Source organism: Coregonus clupeaformis, unplaced genomic scaffold, assembly GCF_020615455.1.
Source record: "Coregonus clupeaformis isolate EN_2021a unplaced genomic scaffold, ASM2061545v1 scaf0116, whole genome shotgun sequence".
In the NCBI taxonomy this organism is placed as follows: domain Eukaryota; kingdom Metazoa; phylum Chordata; class Actinopteri; order Salmoniformes; family Salmonidae; genus Coregonus; species Coregonus clupeaformis.
In genome coordinates this window covers 145,953-165,000 of record NW_025533571.1, presented here as the reverse complement: position 1 = coordinate 165,000, position 19,048 = coordinate 145,953, and the positions used below count along the sequence as shown (strand labels likewise).

The 19,048-nt window shown below is 42.0% G+C and overlaps 1 protein-coding gene across 1 annotated transcript in view; it reads left to right on the top strand.

Moving 5' to 3' along the window:
- The window catches only part of LOC121580570 (receptor-type tyrosine-protein phosphatase mu-like), a gene marked incomplete at its 3' end in the record, with an annotated part of 542,380 nt that overhangs the window by 394,108 nt on the left and 129,224 nt on the right, over positions 1–19,048 (top strand). Inside the window, exon 18 of the mRNA XM_045213497.1 lies at positions 5,453–5,640. Within this exon, the coding sequence (XP_045069432.1) occupies positions 5,453–5,640 (188 nt within the window). The remainder of the gene's footprint in view (positions 1–5,452; positions 5,641–19,048) is intronic.

The window sequence follows — 19,048 nt, the reverse complement described above, 5'->3', positions numbered from 1 at the left end:
GGTACAAGATCGTGTACGTGGCTGGTTCTGACGGTCTCTGCATTCTGATGAGGGAGGAGAGGAGGGGAGATGGGAAGAGAGGAGAGGAGAACAGAGGAGAGGAGCAGGGAAGAGAGGAGGGGGAGGTGAGGGGAGCTAGAACAATAATGGAAAGGAACGGTACTAGGAGCTGTATTGAGATTGAGTAGATGTAGAGAATGGTTTTATTATAGTCTCTTCTATAGAGAATGGTCTTATTATAGTCTCTTCTATAGAGAATGGTCTTATTATAGCCTCTTCTATAGAGAATGGTCTTATAGCCTCTCCTATAGATAATGTTCTTATTATAGTCTCTTCTATAGAGAATGGTCTTATTATAGTCTATTCTATAGAGAATGGTCTTATTATAGCCTCTTCTATAGAGAATGGTCTTATTATAGTCTCTTCTATAGAGAATGGTCTTATTATAGCCTCTTCTATAGAGAATGGTCTTATTATAGTCTCTTCTATAGAGAATGGTCTTATTATAGCCTCTTCTATAGAGAATGGTCTTATTATAGCCTCTTCTATAGAGAATGGTCTTATTATAGCCTCTTCTATAGAGAATGGTCTTATTATAACCTCTTCTATAGAGGATGGTCTTACAGTGCCTTCGGAAAGTATTCAGACCCCTTGACTTTTTCCACATTATGTTACGTTACAGCCATATTCTAAAGTTGATCAAATAGTTTTTTTTACCCTCATCAATCTACACAGAATATCCATTCATGACAAAGCAAAAACAGGTTTTTAGAAATGTTTGCTAATTCATTAAAAATACAATTACTGAAATATTACATTTAGATAAGTATTGAGACCCTTTAATCAGTACTTTGTTGAAGCACCTTTGGCAGCGATTACAGCCTCGAGTCTTCTTGGGTATGACGCTACAAGCTTGGCACACCTGTATTTGGGGAGTTTCTCCCATTCTTTTCTGCAGATCCTCTCCAGCTCTGTCAGGTTGGATGGGGAACGTTGCTGCACAGCTATTTTCAGGTCTCTCCAGAGATGTTCGAACAGGTTAAAGTCCGGGTTCTGGCTAGGCCACTCAAGGACATTCAGAGACTTGTCCCGAAGCCACTCCAGCGTTGTCTTGGCTGTGTGCTTAGGGTCGTTGTCCTGTTGGAAGGTGAACCGTCGCCCCAGTCTGAGGTCCTGAGCACTCTGGAGCAGGTTTTCATCAAAGATCTCTCTGTACTTTGCTCCGTTCATCTTTGCCTCGATCCTGACTAGTCTCCCAGTCCCTGCCGCTGAAATTATCCCCACAGCATGATTCTGCTACCACCATGCTTCACTGTAGGGATGGTGCCAGGTTTCCTCCAGATGAGACACTTGGCATTCAGGCCGAAGAGTTCAATATTGGTTTCATCAGACCAGAGAATCTTGTTTCTCATGGTCTGAGAGTCTTTAGGTGCCTTTTGGCAAACCCCAAGCGGGCTGTCATGTTCCTTTTACTGAGGAGTGTTTTCGTCTGGCCACTCTACCATAAAGGCCTGATTGGTGGAGTGCTGTATAGATGGTTGTCCTTCTGGAAGGTTCTCCCATCTCTACACAGGAACTCTAGAGCTCTGTCAGAGTGACCATCGGGTTCTTGGTCACCTCCCTGACCAAGGCCCTTCTCCCCGATTGCTCAGTTTGGCCGGGCGGCCAGCTCTTAGGAAAGAGTCTTGGTGGTTCCAAACTTCTTCCATTTAAGAATGATGGAGGCCACTGTATTCTTGGGGACCTTCAATGCTGCAGAAATGTTTTGGTACCCTTCCCCAGATCTGTGCCTCGACACAATCCTGTCTCGGAGCTCTACAGACAATTCCTTCAACCTCCTGGCTTGGTTTTTGCTCTGACATACACTGTCAACTGTGGGACCTTATATAGACAGGTGTTTGCCTTTCCAAATCATGTCCAATCAATTGAATTTACCACAGGTGGACTCCAATCAAGTTGTAGAAACATCTCAAGGATGATCAATGGAAACAGGATGCACCTGAACTCAATTTCGAATCTCATAGCAAAGGATCTGAATACTTATGTAAATAAGGTATTTCTGTTTTTTAGGTTGAATAAATGTACAAACATATCTAAAAACATGTTTTCACTTTGTCATTATGGGTTATTGTGTGTAGATTGCTGAGGATTTTCTGTTTATTTAATCAATTTTAGAATAAGGCAGTAACATAACAAAATGTGGAAAAGTAAAGGGTTCTGAATACTTTTCCAAAAGCACTGTATAGCCTCTTCTATAGAGAATGGTCTTATTATAACCTCTTCTATAGAGAATGGTCTTATTATAGTCTCTTCTATAGAGAATGGTGTTATTATAGCCTCTTCTATAGAGAATGGTCTTATTATAGCCTCTTCTATAGAGAATGGTCTTATTATAGTCTCTTCTATAGAGAATGGTCTTATTATAGTCTATTCTATAGAGAATGGTCTTATTATAGCCTCTTCTATAGATAATGGTCTTATTATAGCCTCTTCTATAGAGAATGGTCTTATTATAGTCTCCTCTATAGAGAATGGTCTTATTATAGTCTCTTCTATAGAGAATGGTCTTATTATAGTCTCTTCTATAGAGAATGGTCTTATTATAGTCTATTCTATAGAGAATGGTCTTATTATAGTCTATTCTATAGAGAATGGTCTTATTATAGTCTCCTCTATAGAGAATGGTCTTATTATAGTCTTCTATAGAGAATGGTCTTATTATAGTCTCTTCTTGATGGTCTTTTTGTTTCTTATGTCTTTAGTCTATTCTATAGATAATGGTCTTATAGTCTTTTCTATAGAGGATGGTCTTATTATAGTAATTATACGATGTACACACATAATATTAGATTATGATTTCAGTGTGTGATATGGGGGTTAGATACATGTTTATTTCCACATTATAAAGAAGCCATTGTTCCTAAAGATTAGAACTGAAATGTTGATCTGAGCCTTGCTGTAGGAAAATCACGTCAGTGTCCGACTTTTGGCTGTCGCAGACTTCACTCCTACACAGTTTATAGTTTTATTTATTTGGGTGTATTTTTTTACCGTTATTTTACCAGGTACAGTTGGAAGTTTACATACACCTTAGCCAAAAACATTTAAACTCAGTTTTTCACAATTCCTGACATTTAATCCTAGTGAAAAGGCCTCCTTGTAGCTCAGTTGGTAGAGCATGGTGTTTGCAACGCCAGGGTTGTGGGTTTGATTCCCACGGGGGGCCAGTATGAAAATGTATGCACTCACTAACTGTAAGTCGCTCTGGTTAAGAGCATCTGCTAAATGACTAAAATGTGAAAGTTCAGTTAGGATCACCACTTTATTTTAAGAATGTGAAATGTCAGAATAATAGTAGAGAGAATGATTTATTTCAGCTTTTATTCCTTTCATCACATTCCCAGTGGGTCAGAAGTTTACATACACTCAATTAGTATTTGGTAGCATTGCCTTTAAATTGTTTAACTTGGGTCAAACGTTTCGGGTAGCCTTCCACAAGCTTCCCACAATAAGTTGGGTGAATTTTGTCCCATTCCTCCTGACAGAGCTGGTGTAACTGAGTCAGGTTTAATAATAATAATACGCCATTTAGCAGACGCTTTTATCCAAAGCGACTTACAGTCATGCGTGCATATATATTTTTGTGTATGGGTGGTCCCGGGGGATCGAACCCACTACCCTGGCGTTACAAGCGATGTGCTTGTAAACTGAGCTACAGAGGACTTGACATACTTGACATTATGGAGTGTTTGTGTAGATCGATTACAAATCAATACAATTAAATCTATTTCAATCCCATTTTGTCATGCAACAAAATGTGAAAAAAGTTGAAGGGGGTGTTTCTATAGGCTACTTTCTGTCCCACTAACACTAACATTAAAACTAAATAATGTAAAGTGGTGTGATTGTGATAACGTACAGGAACTCAAGTCCTTTTGTTCACCCAGGACTTGAATACCTCACAATCAAATGCCGACCGTATTACCTCCCAAGATAATTATCTTCGGTTATGGTCACAGCCGTGTATATTTCCCCTCAAGCCGTGAGCTGCATTGTGTTGTAGAATGAGGACTTGAACAGGCAGGTCAATACTGTATTGTTGCTGGTTAAATAGGAGAGAGCGGTTCTATTTGTGTGTGTGTGTGTGTGTGTGTGTGTGTGTTTGTGTGTGTGTGTGTGTGTGTGTGTGTGTGGAGTACAGTCAGAGTAGAATTTCTATGGGGTAGAGTACCATGATAAGTATGTATTTCTATGGGGTAGAGTACCATGATAAGTATTTATTTCTATGGGGTAGAGTTCCATGATAAGTATTTATTTCTATGGGGTAGAGTTCCATGATAAGTATTTATTTATATGGGGTAGAGTTCCATGATAAGTATTTATTTCTATGGGGTAGAGTACCATGATAAGTATTTATTTATATGGGGTAGAGTTCCATGATAAGTATTTATTTCTATGGGGTAGAGTACCATGATAAGTATTTATTTATATGGGGTAGAGTTCCATGATAAGTATTTATTTCTATGGGGTAGAGTACCATGATAAGTATTTATTTATATGGGGTAGAGTTCCATGATAAGTATTTATTTATATGGGGTAGAGTTCCATGATAAGTATTTATTTCTATGGGGTAGAGTACCATGATAAGTATTTATTTCTATGGGGTAGAGTACCATGATAAGTATTTATTTATATGGGGTAGAGTACCATGATAAGTATTTATTTCTATGGGGTAGAGTACCATGATGAGGCTCACCACACATTCACTGCTTAATCTGGTCTGGCCCCCTGTTCCAATCTATTTTCAATGTGCACAAAATATCTGTTTGTCTGAGTATAGAGTAGTTTTGTTCCTGACTGTATTGAGTTGAATTGGCCTGAAGGAGGCCCAAAAAAGCATCCGGTCCAAAGACAACCCAAATGTACATTATCTGCTGCACAAAATAGCATTTTTTTTTATCCCAGAATCGTGTGGTTCTGGAGGAAGTTCTGAAAGCAAGTTGTTTCTTGAGGCAAACAAACTCTATTATTGCTGTAATGCCTTCTCCACCCCAGGATTCAATGACTAATTGACCATCATCGGGCCCGCTGATTGATGTATCTGCCTTCACAAGACTAAGCCTTGCCAAATGAATTAGATGGTAAATGGTATGGATCGAATTGCTTGGCTCGAATTGGGAGGAAAAAGTTTTAAATGAATGTAACTTTTCTCTCTCTTTACCACAGTCTTTTCTACCCAATCCTTCAATGTCTTTCCAGGTATGAGTCATCTCTAACATCTAACATCTGTTTCAACTAATATCTCTCTGTTGTTAGTCTGTTCTGTTCTCATTAACAGAAGGCTGAGAAGGAGACGTTGAGCAGTACCAAAGAAGGATATTATAATTATTGATTAATTGATTATTGATTCGTTGTTGATTTGTTGTTGTTTGTCTTGTGTTCTCCTAAACAGGAAGCTGGCTAAGAAGCGTAAGGAGACGTTGAGCAGTGCTCGGCAGGAGATGACAGTGATGGTGAACTCCATGGACAGGAGTTATACGGAGCAGGGGACAAACTGTGACGAGGCCTTGTCCTTCATGGACACACACAGCCACACCCTCAACACTAGGAGCGAGTGCACCCTCACACTCAATGGGAGAAGTAAGTTGTACTGGAAAAAGACATACCTTCAGACTTTGATTGGCCTTTTTTTCCCCTTCTGAAATCAATAGTATTGATCAAATATCTTATCCCTATACTGTAGTATGCTTTGACTCCAGCCACTCAAGTCATAAACTGTTCTCTCTTGCTACCGCACAACAAGCGGTACTGATGCACCAAGTCTGGAACCAACAGGACCCTAAACAGCTTCTACCCCCAAGCTATAAGACTGCTAAATAGTTAGTTAACACTAGAACCGCTATAGACCAACAGGCATTGACGTTTGATTTTCTGAATGTAAAAAATCAGCCCCCCCAAAAAAATCTATGTTCTGCTCCTTCCTTGACTTTTCCTAAATGTTTGTATTTTACATTGCTCATTTGTCAGAATGTTGAAGTCACAAACAGAAAAGTATTTAGAGCCTTTTTACCTGTTTTTCTTTCACACATATCCCCAAAGTAAAACCATTGAAATTATTGCATGTTGCATTTATATTTTTTGTTCAGTATAGTTATAATAAATAAAACAGTTCCATAACAGCTTCTTTTTACAAAGTGTAAATATAAGCTGTTATGGGACTGTTTTATTTACCATAACTTTACTGAACAATAACTATACTGAACAAAAAATATAAATGCAACATGCAATAATTTCAATGGTTTTACTGAGTTACAGATCATATAAGGAAGTCAGTCAATTTAAATACATTCATTAGGGCCCAATCTATTGATTTCACATGAATGGGCAGGGGCGCAGCCATGGGTGGTCCTGGGAGGGCATAGGCCCACCCACTTGGGGACCAGGTCCACCCACTGTGGAGCCAGGCCCAGCCAATCAGAATGAGTTTTACCCCACAAGAGGGCTTTATTACAGACCAAAATACTCCTCAGTTTCATCAGCTGTCCCGGTGGCTGGTCTCAGACGATCCCGCAGGTGAAGAAGTCGGATGTGGAGGTCCTGGGCTGGCGTGGTTACACGTGGTCTGCGGTTGTGAGGCCGGTTGGACATACTGCCAAATTCTGTAAAATGACGTTGGAGGTGGCTTATAGTAGAGAAATTAACATTACATTAACTGGTAACAGCTCTGCTGGACATTCCTGCAGTCAGCATGCCAATTGCACGTACCCTCAAAACTTGATACATCTGTGGCATTGCGTTGTGTGACAAAACTGCACATTTTAGAGTGGCCTTTTATTGTCCCCAGCACAAGGTGCATCTATGTAATGATCATACTGTTTAATCAGCTTATTGATATGCCACACCTGTCAGGTGGATGGATTATCTTGGCAAAGGAGAAATGCTCACTAACAGGGATGTAAACAAATTTTTGCAGAAAATTTGAGAGAAATAAGCATATGGCATATTTGTGCGTATGGAACATTTCTGGGATCTTTTATTTCAGCTCATGAAACATGGAACCAGCACTTTACATGTTGAGTTTATATTTTTGTTCAGTATATTACTAATCAAATGCATTGTAAGGGAAATGAGAACATGCTACACGTTGCAGTAGTCCTTTAGAATAATGAAAAACATATTCTTGACTCTATCCAAGCTGATGAGCGGGAAACAAACGATGCCAGTCAGTCTACACAGCCAGCCCATCGATACTACACCTAAACTACACCCAAACTACATTTATATTTTACATTTTAGTCATTTAGCAGACGCTCTTATCCAGAGCGACTTACAGTTAGTGAATACATATATATATTTTTTTTTCATACTGGTCCCCCGTGGGAATCGAACCCACAACCCTGGCGTTGCAAACACCATGCTCTATCAACTGAGCTACATCCCTGCCGGCCATTCCCTCCCCTACCCTGGACGACGCTGGGCCAATTGTGCGCCGCCCCATGAGTCTCCCGGTCGCGGCCGGCTGCCGCCAAACCATCGCCAAACTAATTTCACACATAATAAGAGTTAGCCTATAGGACAATCATCTCATGGGTGATAATATTAGGCCTATCAGTTGTCAAATTGTACAAGAAGAGATCGGCGCGTCTTGTAATTGACAGATGCAGGGAAAGGAGCATCACTTTATCAAATCCTCCTTTTAGAGTCACATCCAGGTAAAACATTGTGATTTCTATACAGTATCTGAAAGAGCAGATATTCTGCAGTTTCTATGACACTTACCTGTGTCAAATAACTCATAATTCAAGAGGTGCAGCTCTATTTAGGCTCTGTCGTAGCCGGCCGCGACCGGGAGACCCATGGGGCGGCGCACAATTGGCCAAGCGTCGTCCAGGGTAGGGGAGGGAATGGCCGGCAGGGATGTAGCTCAGTTGGTAGAGCATGGCGTTTGCATCGCCAGGGTTGTGGGTTTGTTTCCCACTGGGGGTATGAAAAAATAAAAAAATAAAGAATGTATGCACTCACTAACTAACTGTAAGTCGCACTGGATAAGAGCGTCTGCTAAATGACTAAAATTTAAAATTTAAATGTATTTCCAAATTTCACTTTTTCCAGGAATATCCGTGCTGTCCATGCATTCAGCCCATGACCACTCACACAGCAACATTGCTCTGGCTACTAAGCAAAATCAAATAACATAATAAAATTAAAAATATGTTATTCTGTCATAATATAAACCTGATAGAAACTGATAATAGGTCATGTGACTTCAATGAACTGAATGATGAGGAGGATTATTGAATTTGATTTATTTGAATGATAAGGGTGAAGAGGATGATTGAATTTAGAACAATAGTGTAATGATGAAGAAGAATTGTGGACGGTCTAATTATTTTATAATGAAAGGCTGGAAAATGTATATAATTTCCCCTGGGAGAGTCAAATCAGACACTGAGTACAACATACACTGTGTGTAGTTCACAATGGCAAGCCCAACCAAACCACGCACTGACAGCACTGCACATGCTGCAGAATTTAGATGGTCAGATGGAGGATTTAGTTGGTCAGATGGAGGATTTAGTTGGTCAGTTGGAGGATTTTGTTGGTCAGATGGAGGATTTAGTTGGTCAGTTGGAGGATTTAGTTGGTCAGATGGAGGATTTAGTTGGTCAGATGGAGGATTTAGTTGGTCAGGTGGAGGATTTAGTTGGTCAGGTGGAGGATTTAGTTGGTCAGATGGAGGATTTAGTTGGTCAGATGGAGGATTTAGTTGGTCAGATGGAGGATTTAGTTGGTCAGGTGGAGGATTTAGTTGGTCAGGTGGAGGATTTAGTTGGTCAGGTGGAGGATTTAGTTGGTCAGATGGAGGATTTAATTGGTCAGAAGGAGGATTTAGTTGGTCAGAAGGAGGATTTAGTTGGTCAGAAGGAGGATTTAGTTGGTCAGAAGGAGGATTTAGTTGGTCAGATGGAGGATTTAGTTGGTCAGGTGGAGGATTTAGTTGGTCAGATGGAGGATTTAGTTGGTCAGAAGGAGGATTTAGTTGGTCAGAAGGAGGATTTAGTTGGTCAGATGGAGGATTTAGTTGGTCAGAAGGAGGATTTAGTTGGTCAGATGGAGGATTTAGTTGGTCAGAAGGAGGATTTAGTTGGTCAGAAGGAGGATTTAGTTGGTCAGAAGGAGGATTTAGTTGGTCAGATGGAGGATTTAGTTGGTCAGATGGAGGATTTAGTTGGTCAGATGGAGGATTTAGTTGGTCAGATGGAGGATTTAGTTGGTCAGATGGAGGATTTAGTTGGTCAGATGGAGGATTTAGTTGGTCAGGTGGAGGATTTAGTTGGTCAGATGGAGGATTTAATTGGTCAGAAGGAGGATTTAGTTGGTCAGAAGGAGGATTTAGTTGGTCAGAAGGAGGATTTAGTTGGTCAGAAGGAGGATTTAGTTGGTCAGATGGAGGATTTAGTTGGTCAGGTGGAGGATTTAGTTGGTCAGATGGAGGATTTAGTTGGTCAGAAGGAGGATTTAGTTGGTCAGAAGGAGGATTTAGTTGGTCAGATGGAGGATTTAGTTGGTCAGAAGGAGGATTTAGTTGGTCAGATGGAGGATTTAGTTGGTCAGAAGGAGGATTTAGTTGGTCAGAAGGAGGATTTAGTTGGTCAGAAGGAGGATTTAGTTGGTCAGATGGAGGATTTAGTTGGTCAGATGGAGGATTTAGTTGGTCAGATGGAGGATTTAGTTGGTCAGATGGAGGATTTAGTTGGTCAGGTGGAGGATGTAGTTGGTCAGGTGGAGGCTTTAGTTGGTCAGATGGAGGATTTAGTTGGTCAGAAGGAGGATTTAGTTGGTCAGTGTTATGATGAGTTTCTAAGGTATCAAGTGATTACGAATGTAAGGATGTACTTAGACACTTTTGATGGGGAGTTCATATAATATACAGTGAGGGAAAAAAGTATTTGATCCCCTGCTGATTTTGTGCGTTTGCCCACTGACAAAGAAATGATCCGTCTATAATTTTAATGGTAGGTTTATTTGAACAATGAGAGACAGAATAACAACGAAGAAATCCAGAAAAATGCATGTCAAAAATGTTATAAATTGATTTGCATTTTAATGAGGGAAATAAGTATTTAACCCCCTCTCAATCAGAAAGATTCTGGCTCCCGGGTGTCTTTTATACAGGTAACGAGCTGAGATTAGGAGCACACTCTTAAAGGGAGTGCTCCTAATCTCAGTTTATTACCTGTATAAAAGACATCTGTCCACAGAAGCAATCAATCAATCAGATTCCAAACTCTCCACCATGGCCAAGACCAAAGAGCTCTCCAAGGATGTCAGGGACAAGATTGTAGACCTACACAAGGCTGGAATGGGCTACAAGACCATCGCCAAGCAGCTTGGTGAGAAGGTGACAACAGTTGGTATGATTATTCGCAAATGGAAGAAACACAAAATAACTTTCCGTCTCCCTCGGCCTGGGGCTCCATGCAAGATTTCACCTCGTGGAGTTGCAATGATCATGAGAACGGTGAGGAATCAGCCCAGAACTACACGGGAAGATCTTGTCAATGATATCAAGGCAGCTGGGACCATAGTCAACAAGAAAACAATTGGTAACACACTACGCCGTGAAGGACTGAAATCCTGCAGTGCCCGCAAGGTCCCCCTGCTCAAGAAAGCACATATACAGGGACGTCTGAAGTTTGCCAATGAACATCTGAATGATTCAGAGGAGAACTGGGTGAAAGTGTTGTGGTCAGATGAGACCAAAATCGAGCTCTTTGGCATCAACTCAACTCGCCGTGTTTGGAGGAGGAGGAATGCTGCCTATGACCCCAAGAACACCATCCCCACCGTCAAACATGGAGGTGGAAACATTATGCTTTGGGGATGTTTTTCTGCTAAGGGGACAGGACAACTTCATCGCATCAAAGGGACGATGGATGGGGCCATGTACTATCAAATCTTGGGTGAGAACCTCCATCCTTCAGCCAGGGCATTGAAAATGGGTCGTGGATGGGTATTCCAACATGACAATGACCCAAAACACACGGCCAAGGCAACAAAGGAGTGGCTCAAGAAGAAGCACATTAAGGTCCTGGAGTGGCCTAGCCAGTCTCCAGACCTTAATCCCATAGAAAATCTGTGGAGGGAGCTGAAGGTTCGAGTTGCCAAACGTCAGCCTCAAAACCTTAATGACTTGGAGAAGATCTGCAAAGAGGAGTGGGACAAAATCCCTCCTGAGATGTGTGCAAACCTGGTGGCCAACTACAAGAAACGTCTGACCTCTGTGATTGCCAACAAGGGTTTTGCCACCAAGTGCTAAATCATGTTTTGCAGAGCGGTCAAATACTTATTTCCATCATTAAAATGCAAATCAATCTATAACATTTTTGACATGCGTTTTTCTGGATTTTTTTGTTGTTATTCTGTCTCTCACTGTTCAAATAAACCTACCATTAAAATTATAGACTGATCATTTCTCTGTCAGTGGGCAAACGTACAAAATCAGCAGGGGATCAAATACTTTTTTCCCCTCACTGTATTTAATATGTATGGTTAGTTATAACAGACATGACCCTGCCTCTGCAATCTTCCTAACTCCAGAACAAAGATCCACTCTCTCTATATATACACTCTGTTACAATTCTCCACGAACATCTGGTACCCCATCATGGGCACTCCCTTTCTTTGATGTTATTACCCTTTACCCCTGTCTCTATATCCTGTCCATCAACTATTCTAAGATCAACATCAGTAATCTACTCTGACATAACGGAATGCAGACTCCGTGGCACCAAACCACTTATCTACTAACTCTCCCCTGGTCCAATACAATACTATGACATGACATCATTACAGTCAGATGGAGGATTTAGTTGGTCAGATGGAAGATCGGATATTGAGCTTGAAATCGACCCTGCTGAGGAAGAGTCTCCATCTGATTCTGATGTTGACTTCGAGCCTCCGCCTCCGATGCCTGAGCCTTCGCCGCAGAAAAACCAGAACAATTGAGACGCTGATCCCAACTGCCACGGTGAAACATGAGTCTGGGAGGGGATGGCACGGTTTGGGCAGAAAAGAGTGACGAGTTTATGTGACATGCAGATGTTGCAGCACATCAGAGATTGTACTGTTGCTCATGCACACATCACTACCCTCTGTATTGCCTTGCGGTCGGAGGCCAAGCAGTTGCCATACCAGGCGGTGATGCAACCAGTCAGGATGCTCTCGATGGTGCAGCTGTATTGTACTGTTGCTCATGCACACATCAGAATCAGAAGCCTCTTCATCAGCAACATTGATTTCAAGCTCAGGGAGTGCATTTAATGATCAATAAAATATGAAACAAAACAAGACAGGAACAGAGTAACATAATCAATAACGCCTGGGGAAGGAACCAAAGGGAGTGACATATACAGTGGGGGAAAAAAGTATTTAGTCAGCCACCAATTGTGCAAGTTCTCCCACTTAAAAAGATGAGAGAGGCCTGTAATTTTCATCATAGTTGCACGTCAACTATGACAGACCAAATGAGAAAAGAAAATCCAGAAAATCACATTGTAGGATTTTTAATGAATTTATTTGCAAATTATGGTGGAAAATAAGTATTTGGTCAATAACAAAAGTTTCTCAATACTTTGTTATATACCCTTTGTTGGCAATGACACAGGTCAAACGTTTTCTATAAGTCTTCATAAGGTTTTCACACACTGTTGCTGGTATTTTGGCCCATTCCTCCATGCAGATCTCCTCTAGAGCAGTGATGTTTTGGGGCTGTCGCTGGGCAACACTGACTTTCAACTCCATCCAAAGATTTTCTATGGGGTTGAGATCTGGAGACTGGCTAGGCCACTCCAGGACCTTGAAATGCTTCTTATGAAGCCACTCCTTCGTTGCCCGGGCGGTGTGTTTGGGATCATTGTCATGCTGAAAGACCCAGCCACGTTTCATCTTCAATGCCCTTGTTGATGGAAGGAGGTTTTCACTCAAAATCTCACGATACATGGCCCCATTCATTCTTTCCTTTACACGGATCAGTCGTCCTGGTCCCTTTGCAGAAAAACAGCCCCAAAGCATGATGTTTCCACCCCCATCCTTCACAGTAGGTATGGTGTTCTTTGGATGCAACTCAGCATTCTTTGTCCTCCAAACACGACGAGTTGAGTTTTTACCAAAAAGTTCTATTTTGGTTTCATCTGACCATATGACATTCTCCCAATCCTCTTCTGGATCATCCAAATGCACTCTAGCAAACTTCAGACGGGCCTGGACATGTACTGGCTTAAGCAGGGGGACACGTCTGGCACTGCAGGATTTGAGTCCCTGGCGGCGTAGTGTGTTACTGATGGTAGGCTTTGTTACTTTGGTCCCAGCTCTCTGCAGGTCATTCACTAGGTCCCCCGTGTGGTTCTGGGATTTTTGCTCACCGTTCTTGTGATCATTTTGACCCCACGGGGTGAGATCTTGCGTGGAGCCCCAGATCGAGGGAGATTATCAGTGGTCTTGTATGTCTTCCATTTCCTAATAATTGCTCCCACAGTTGATTTCTTCAAACCAAGCTGCTTACCTATTGCAGATTCAGTCTTCCCAGCCTGGTGCAAGTCTACAATTTTGTTTCTGGTGTCCTTTGACAGCTCTTTGGTCTTGGCCATAGTGGAGTTTGGAGTGTGACTGTTTGAGGTTGTGGACAGGTGTCTTTTATACTAATAACAAGTTCAAACAGGTGCCATTAATACAGGTAACGAGTGGAGGACAGAGGAGCCTCTTAAAGAAGAAGTTACAGGTCTGTGAGAGCCAGAAATCTTGCTTGTTTGTAGGTGACCAAATACTTATTTTCCACCATAATTTGCAAATAAATTCATTAAAAATCCTACAATGTGATTTTCTGCATTTTTCTTTCTCAATTTGTCTGTCATAGTTGACGTGTACCTATGATGACAATTACAGGCCTCTCTCATCTTTTTAAGTGGGAGAACTTGCACAATTGGTGGCTGACTAAATACTTTTTTTCCCCACTGTAACATAACAAGATTCAACAACTGAGACATAAACTGAACAAGTTCCACAGACATGTAACTAACAGAAATTGAATAATGTGTCCCTGAACAAAGGGGGGGTCAAAATCAAAAGTAACAGTCAGTATCTGGTGTGGCCACCAGCTGCATTAAGTACTGCAGTGCATCTCCTCCTCATGGACTGCACCAGATTTGCCAGTTCTTGCTGTGAGATGTTACCCCACTCTTCCACCAAGGCACCTGCAAGTTCCCGGACATTTCTGGGGGGAATGGCCCTAGCCCTCACCCTCCGATTCAACAGGTCCCAGACATGCTCAATTGGATTGAGATCCGGGCTCTTCACTGCCCATGGCAGAACACTGACATTCCTGTCTTGCAGGAAATCACGCACAGAACTCAAGTATGGCTGGTGGCATTGTCATGCTGGAGGGTCATGTCAGGATGAGCCTGCAGGAGGGTACCACATCAGGGAGGAGGATGTCTTCCCTGTAACGCACAGCGTTGAGATTGTCTGCAATGACAACAAGCTCATCCGATGATGCTGTGACACACCGCCCCAGACCATGACGGACCCTCCACCTCCAAATCGATCCCGCTCCAGAGTACAGGCCTCGGTGTAACGCTCATTCCTTCGACGATAAACGCGAATCCGACCATCACCCCTGGTGAGACAAAACCGCGACTCGTCAGTGAAGAGCACTTTTTGCCAGTCCTGTCTGGTCCAGCGACGGTGGGTTTGTGCCCATAGGCGACGTTGTTGCCGGTGATGTCTTGTGAGGACCTGCCTTACAACAGGCCTACAAGCCCTCAGTCCAGCCTCTCTCAGCCTATTGCGAACAGTCTGAGCACTGATGGAGGGATTGTGCGTTCCTGGTGTAACTCGGACAGTTGTTGTTGCCATCCTGTACCTGTCCCGCAGGTGTGATGTTCAGATGTACCGATCCTGTGCAGGTGTTGTTACGCGTGGTCTGCCACTGCGAGGACGATCAGCTGTCCGTCCTGTCTCCCTGTAGCGCTGTCTTAGGCGTCTCATAGTACAGACATTGCAATTTATTGCCCTGGCCACATCAGCAGTCCTCATGCCTCCTTGCAGCATGCCTAAGGCACGTTCACGCAGATGAGCAGGGACCCTGGGCATCTTTCTTTTGGTGTTTTTCAGAGTCAGTAGAAAGGCCTCTTTAGTGTCCTAAGTTTTCATAACTGTGACCTTAATTTCCTACCGTCTGTAAGCTGTTAGTGTCTTAACGACCGTTCCATAGGTGCATGTTCATTAATTGTTTATGGTTCATTGAATAAGCATGGGAAACAGTGTTTAAACCATTTACAATGAAGATCTGTGAAGTTATTTGGATTTTTACGAATTATCTTTGAAAGACAGGGTCCTGAAAAAGGGACGTTTCTTTTTTTGCTGAGTTTATAAGGCAAGTACTGGAAACAATATAACACTATGAAAAATCTGTGAAACCAGGCCTGCTATTCACAGCTGACTTTGAAAAGGCATTTGATAGTACAACTGGAGTTTATATATAAATGCCTGGAGCATTTCAATTTTGGAGAATCTCTTATAAAATGGGTTAAAATCATGTATAGTAACCCTAGGTGTAAAATAGTAAATAATGGCTATTTCTCAGAAAGTTTTAAATTGTCAAGAGGAGTAAAACAAGGTTGTCCACTATCGGCATATCTATTTATTATGGCCATCGAGATGTTAGCTATTAAAATCAGATCCAACAATAATATCAAGGGATTAGAAATCCAGGGCTTAAAAACAAAGGTGTCATTGTACGCTGATGATTCATGTTTTCTTTTAAATCCACAACTTGAATCCCTCCACAGCCTCATAGAGGATCTAGATACATTTTCTAACCTCTCTGGATTACAACCAAATTATGATAAATGTACTATATTACGTATTGGATCACTAACAAATACAATTTTTACATCACCATGTAGTTTACCAATAAAATGGTCTGAAGGTGATGTGGATATACTCGGAATACATATCCCAAATGAAATAAATGATCTCACTCCAATAAATATTAATAGAAAGTTAGCAAAAATAGATAAGATCTTGCCACCATGGAAAGGTAAATACCTGTCAATTTGTGTAAAAATCACCCTGATTAACTCGTTAGTATTATCCCAGTTTACCTATTTGCTTATGGTCTTGCCTACGCCTAGCGAACAGTTATTAAAATATTCCATTTGATTTGGAACGATCTGCTCTACCCAAAATTACAACCAAATAATTGCAGCGTTACCACAAAATTGGAAGAGGAAAGTAAGGAACTTGTCAGTTGGCCTTGCATTAAAGACCATAATTGATTAAAGAAAATTGTGGTAAACAAAAAATTATACCAGTTTAATTTAAGAACCAAAGGATTGACAGCCGTCCCATATAGATTGCAAAGTAGTTGGGAAGAGATCTTTGACGTACCGATTCCATGGCAAATTGTTTATGAACTGATACACAAAATGACGCCGGATTCAAAACTTAGAATTTTTCAATTTAAATTATTATACAAAATTCTTGCTACCAATAGAATGTTATTTATATGGGGGATACAATCTTCCCAGCTCTGCAGATTTTGCTGCGAAGAGACAGAATCATTAGATCATTTGTTTTGGTACTGTCCATTTGTAGCTTGTTTTTGGTCACAGGTCCAGGAATGGCTGAAGGATTGCAATATTTACCTGGAGCTAACCCTGCAGATAGCACTACTGGGTGATCTGAAAAGTCAAAGTTAATCGATCAATAATAATACTTTTAGCAATTTACAATCTATAGAAACAATGAGAATAGAAGGGTTCAGAACTTTTGTGAAACATCACAGTATAGTTGAAAAATATATGGCAAATAGAAATCCAATATGGATGGTGTTAAGAGATAGATGGGAGGTGTTGAATGGAGCTGAAGGTTGGGACTAATAACAACAACTAATAACAACAAGATAACTAATGTAAAGCATACTGTGTCCATAATAAGTATATAGGTTATAGGTTGAGAGCTTTTGTGAAAGAGCACAGTTAGAAAGATATGGTATATAGAAGCAAACCGGATGGACATCATGAAAATGATCAGAGAGGTTGAGGGTAGAGGAAGTTCAGGAGTAAAAACAAACCAAATATAATTATTGTCAAATTGACTGTGTCCATAAAATGTATATAGTATGTATAAGCTGGAAGTAGAGGCCTAAGCGTTGTTGTTCAGTAGTTTACTCCAATGGGGGGTTGGAAAGTAATAAAGGGAGAAATAAATTGTTTTAAAGGATTATATATGTATGTATATATATTTATATGTATGTTTTTTTTGCGGGGAAAAAACATATGGGGGATTGGAAGTGATGCAGACAATTACATTGATGGAAGTTACAATCTATCTGCAATATTAAAGCTGATCTACCCCCAAAAAAAAAGAAGAAAACAAATATTACAAACAAATATTAAACTGAAAGTGCGAACCACCGCATTTAAACACGGCAAAGTGACTGGGAACATGGAACGCGTACAAACAGACCAGATATGACCTCCGTAAGGTCAAAGAGTCAAAACGACAGAACAGGGACAAAGCGCAATTCAACGGCTCAGACGTGAAACCAAAACTTTTATAACTGATTATAAAGGGAAAGACGCTCCTGAGCGACCGACCAGCCACCAAGCTGGGTTGTGTAACCAGCTCCTTTCGTAACGTCAATTCATCAGCATTGTAACCCTGCTGCATGGCATTCAGGCTTGTTCTTCCCACACAGGAACTGTCACCCACACTCCTCACCTCACCCTGTCTCAATGAGGCTATAGCCGAGGCCTCTCACCCACACAGAGCACAACTCTCTCTCTCTTTTCACTACTCACACACACACATCCTCCATGTTAAAAATATCACCTCCTTGCTTCCCAGGTGGTCCGCTACGCTATGAGCTCTCGTTCTCTGTGGCCGACGTGAGTAAGACATTTAAGCGTGTTAACCCTCGCAAGGCTGCTGGCCCAGACTGCATCCCTAGCCGCGTCCTCAGAGCATGCGCAGACCAGCTGGCTGGAGTATTTACGGACATATTCAATCTCTCCCTATCCCTGTCTGTTGTCCCCACTTGCTTCAAGATGTCCACCATTGTTCCTGTACCCAAGAAAGCGAAGGTAACTGAATTAAATGACTATCGCCCCGTAGCACTCACTTCTGTCATCATGAAGTGCTTTGAGAGGCTAGTTAAGGGTCATATCACCTCCACCTTACCCGACACCCTAGACCCACTACAATTTGCATACCGCCCCAACAGATCTACAGATGATGCAATCACCATCGCACTGCACACTGCCCTATCCCATCTGGACAAGAGGAATACCTATGTAAGAATACTGTTCATGGACTACAACTCAGCCTTCAACACCATAGTGCCCTCCAAGCTCATCATTAAGCTTGGGCCCCTGGGTCTGAACCCCGCCCTCTGCAACTGGGTCCTGGACTTCCTGACGGGCCGCCCCCAGGTGGTGAAGGTAGGAAACGACACCTCCACCACGCTAATCATCAACACAGGGGCTCCACAGGTGCATGCTCAGCCCCCTCCTGTACTCCCTGTTCACCCATGACTGCGTGGCCAAGCACTCCTCCAACTCAATCATCAAGTTTGCAGACGACACAACAGTAGTAGGCCTGATTACCAACAACGACGAGACAGCCTAAAGGGAGGAGGTGAGGGCCCTGGCAGAGTGGTGCCAGGAAAATAACCTCTCCCTCAGTGTCAACAAAATGAAGGAGCTGATTGTGGACTTCAGGAGACAGCAGAGAGAGCACACCCCCATCCACATCGACGGGGGCCGCAGTGGCTTCAAGTTCCTCAGCATGCACAACCTGAAATGGTCCATCCACACAGACAGTGTGGTGAAGAAGGTGCAACATCGCCTCTTCAACCTCAGGAAGCTGAGTCATTTTGGCTTGGCCCCTAACACCCTCACAAACTTCTACAGATGCACCACTGAGAGCATCCTGTCGGGCTGTATCACCGACTGGTACGGCAATTGCACCCGTCCTCGACCGCAGG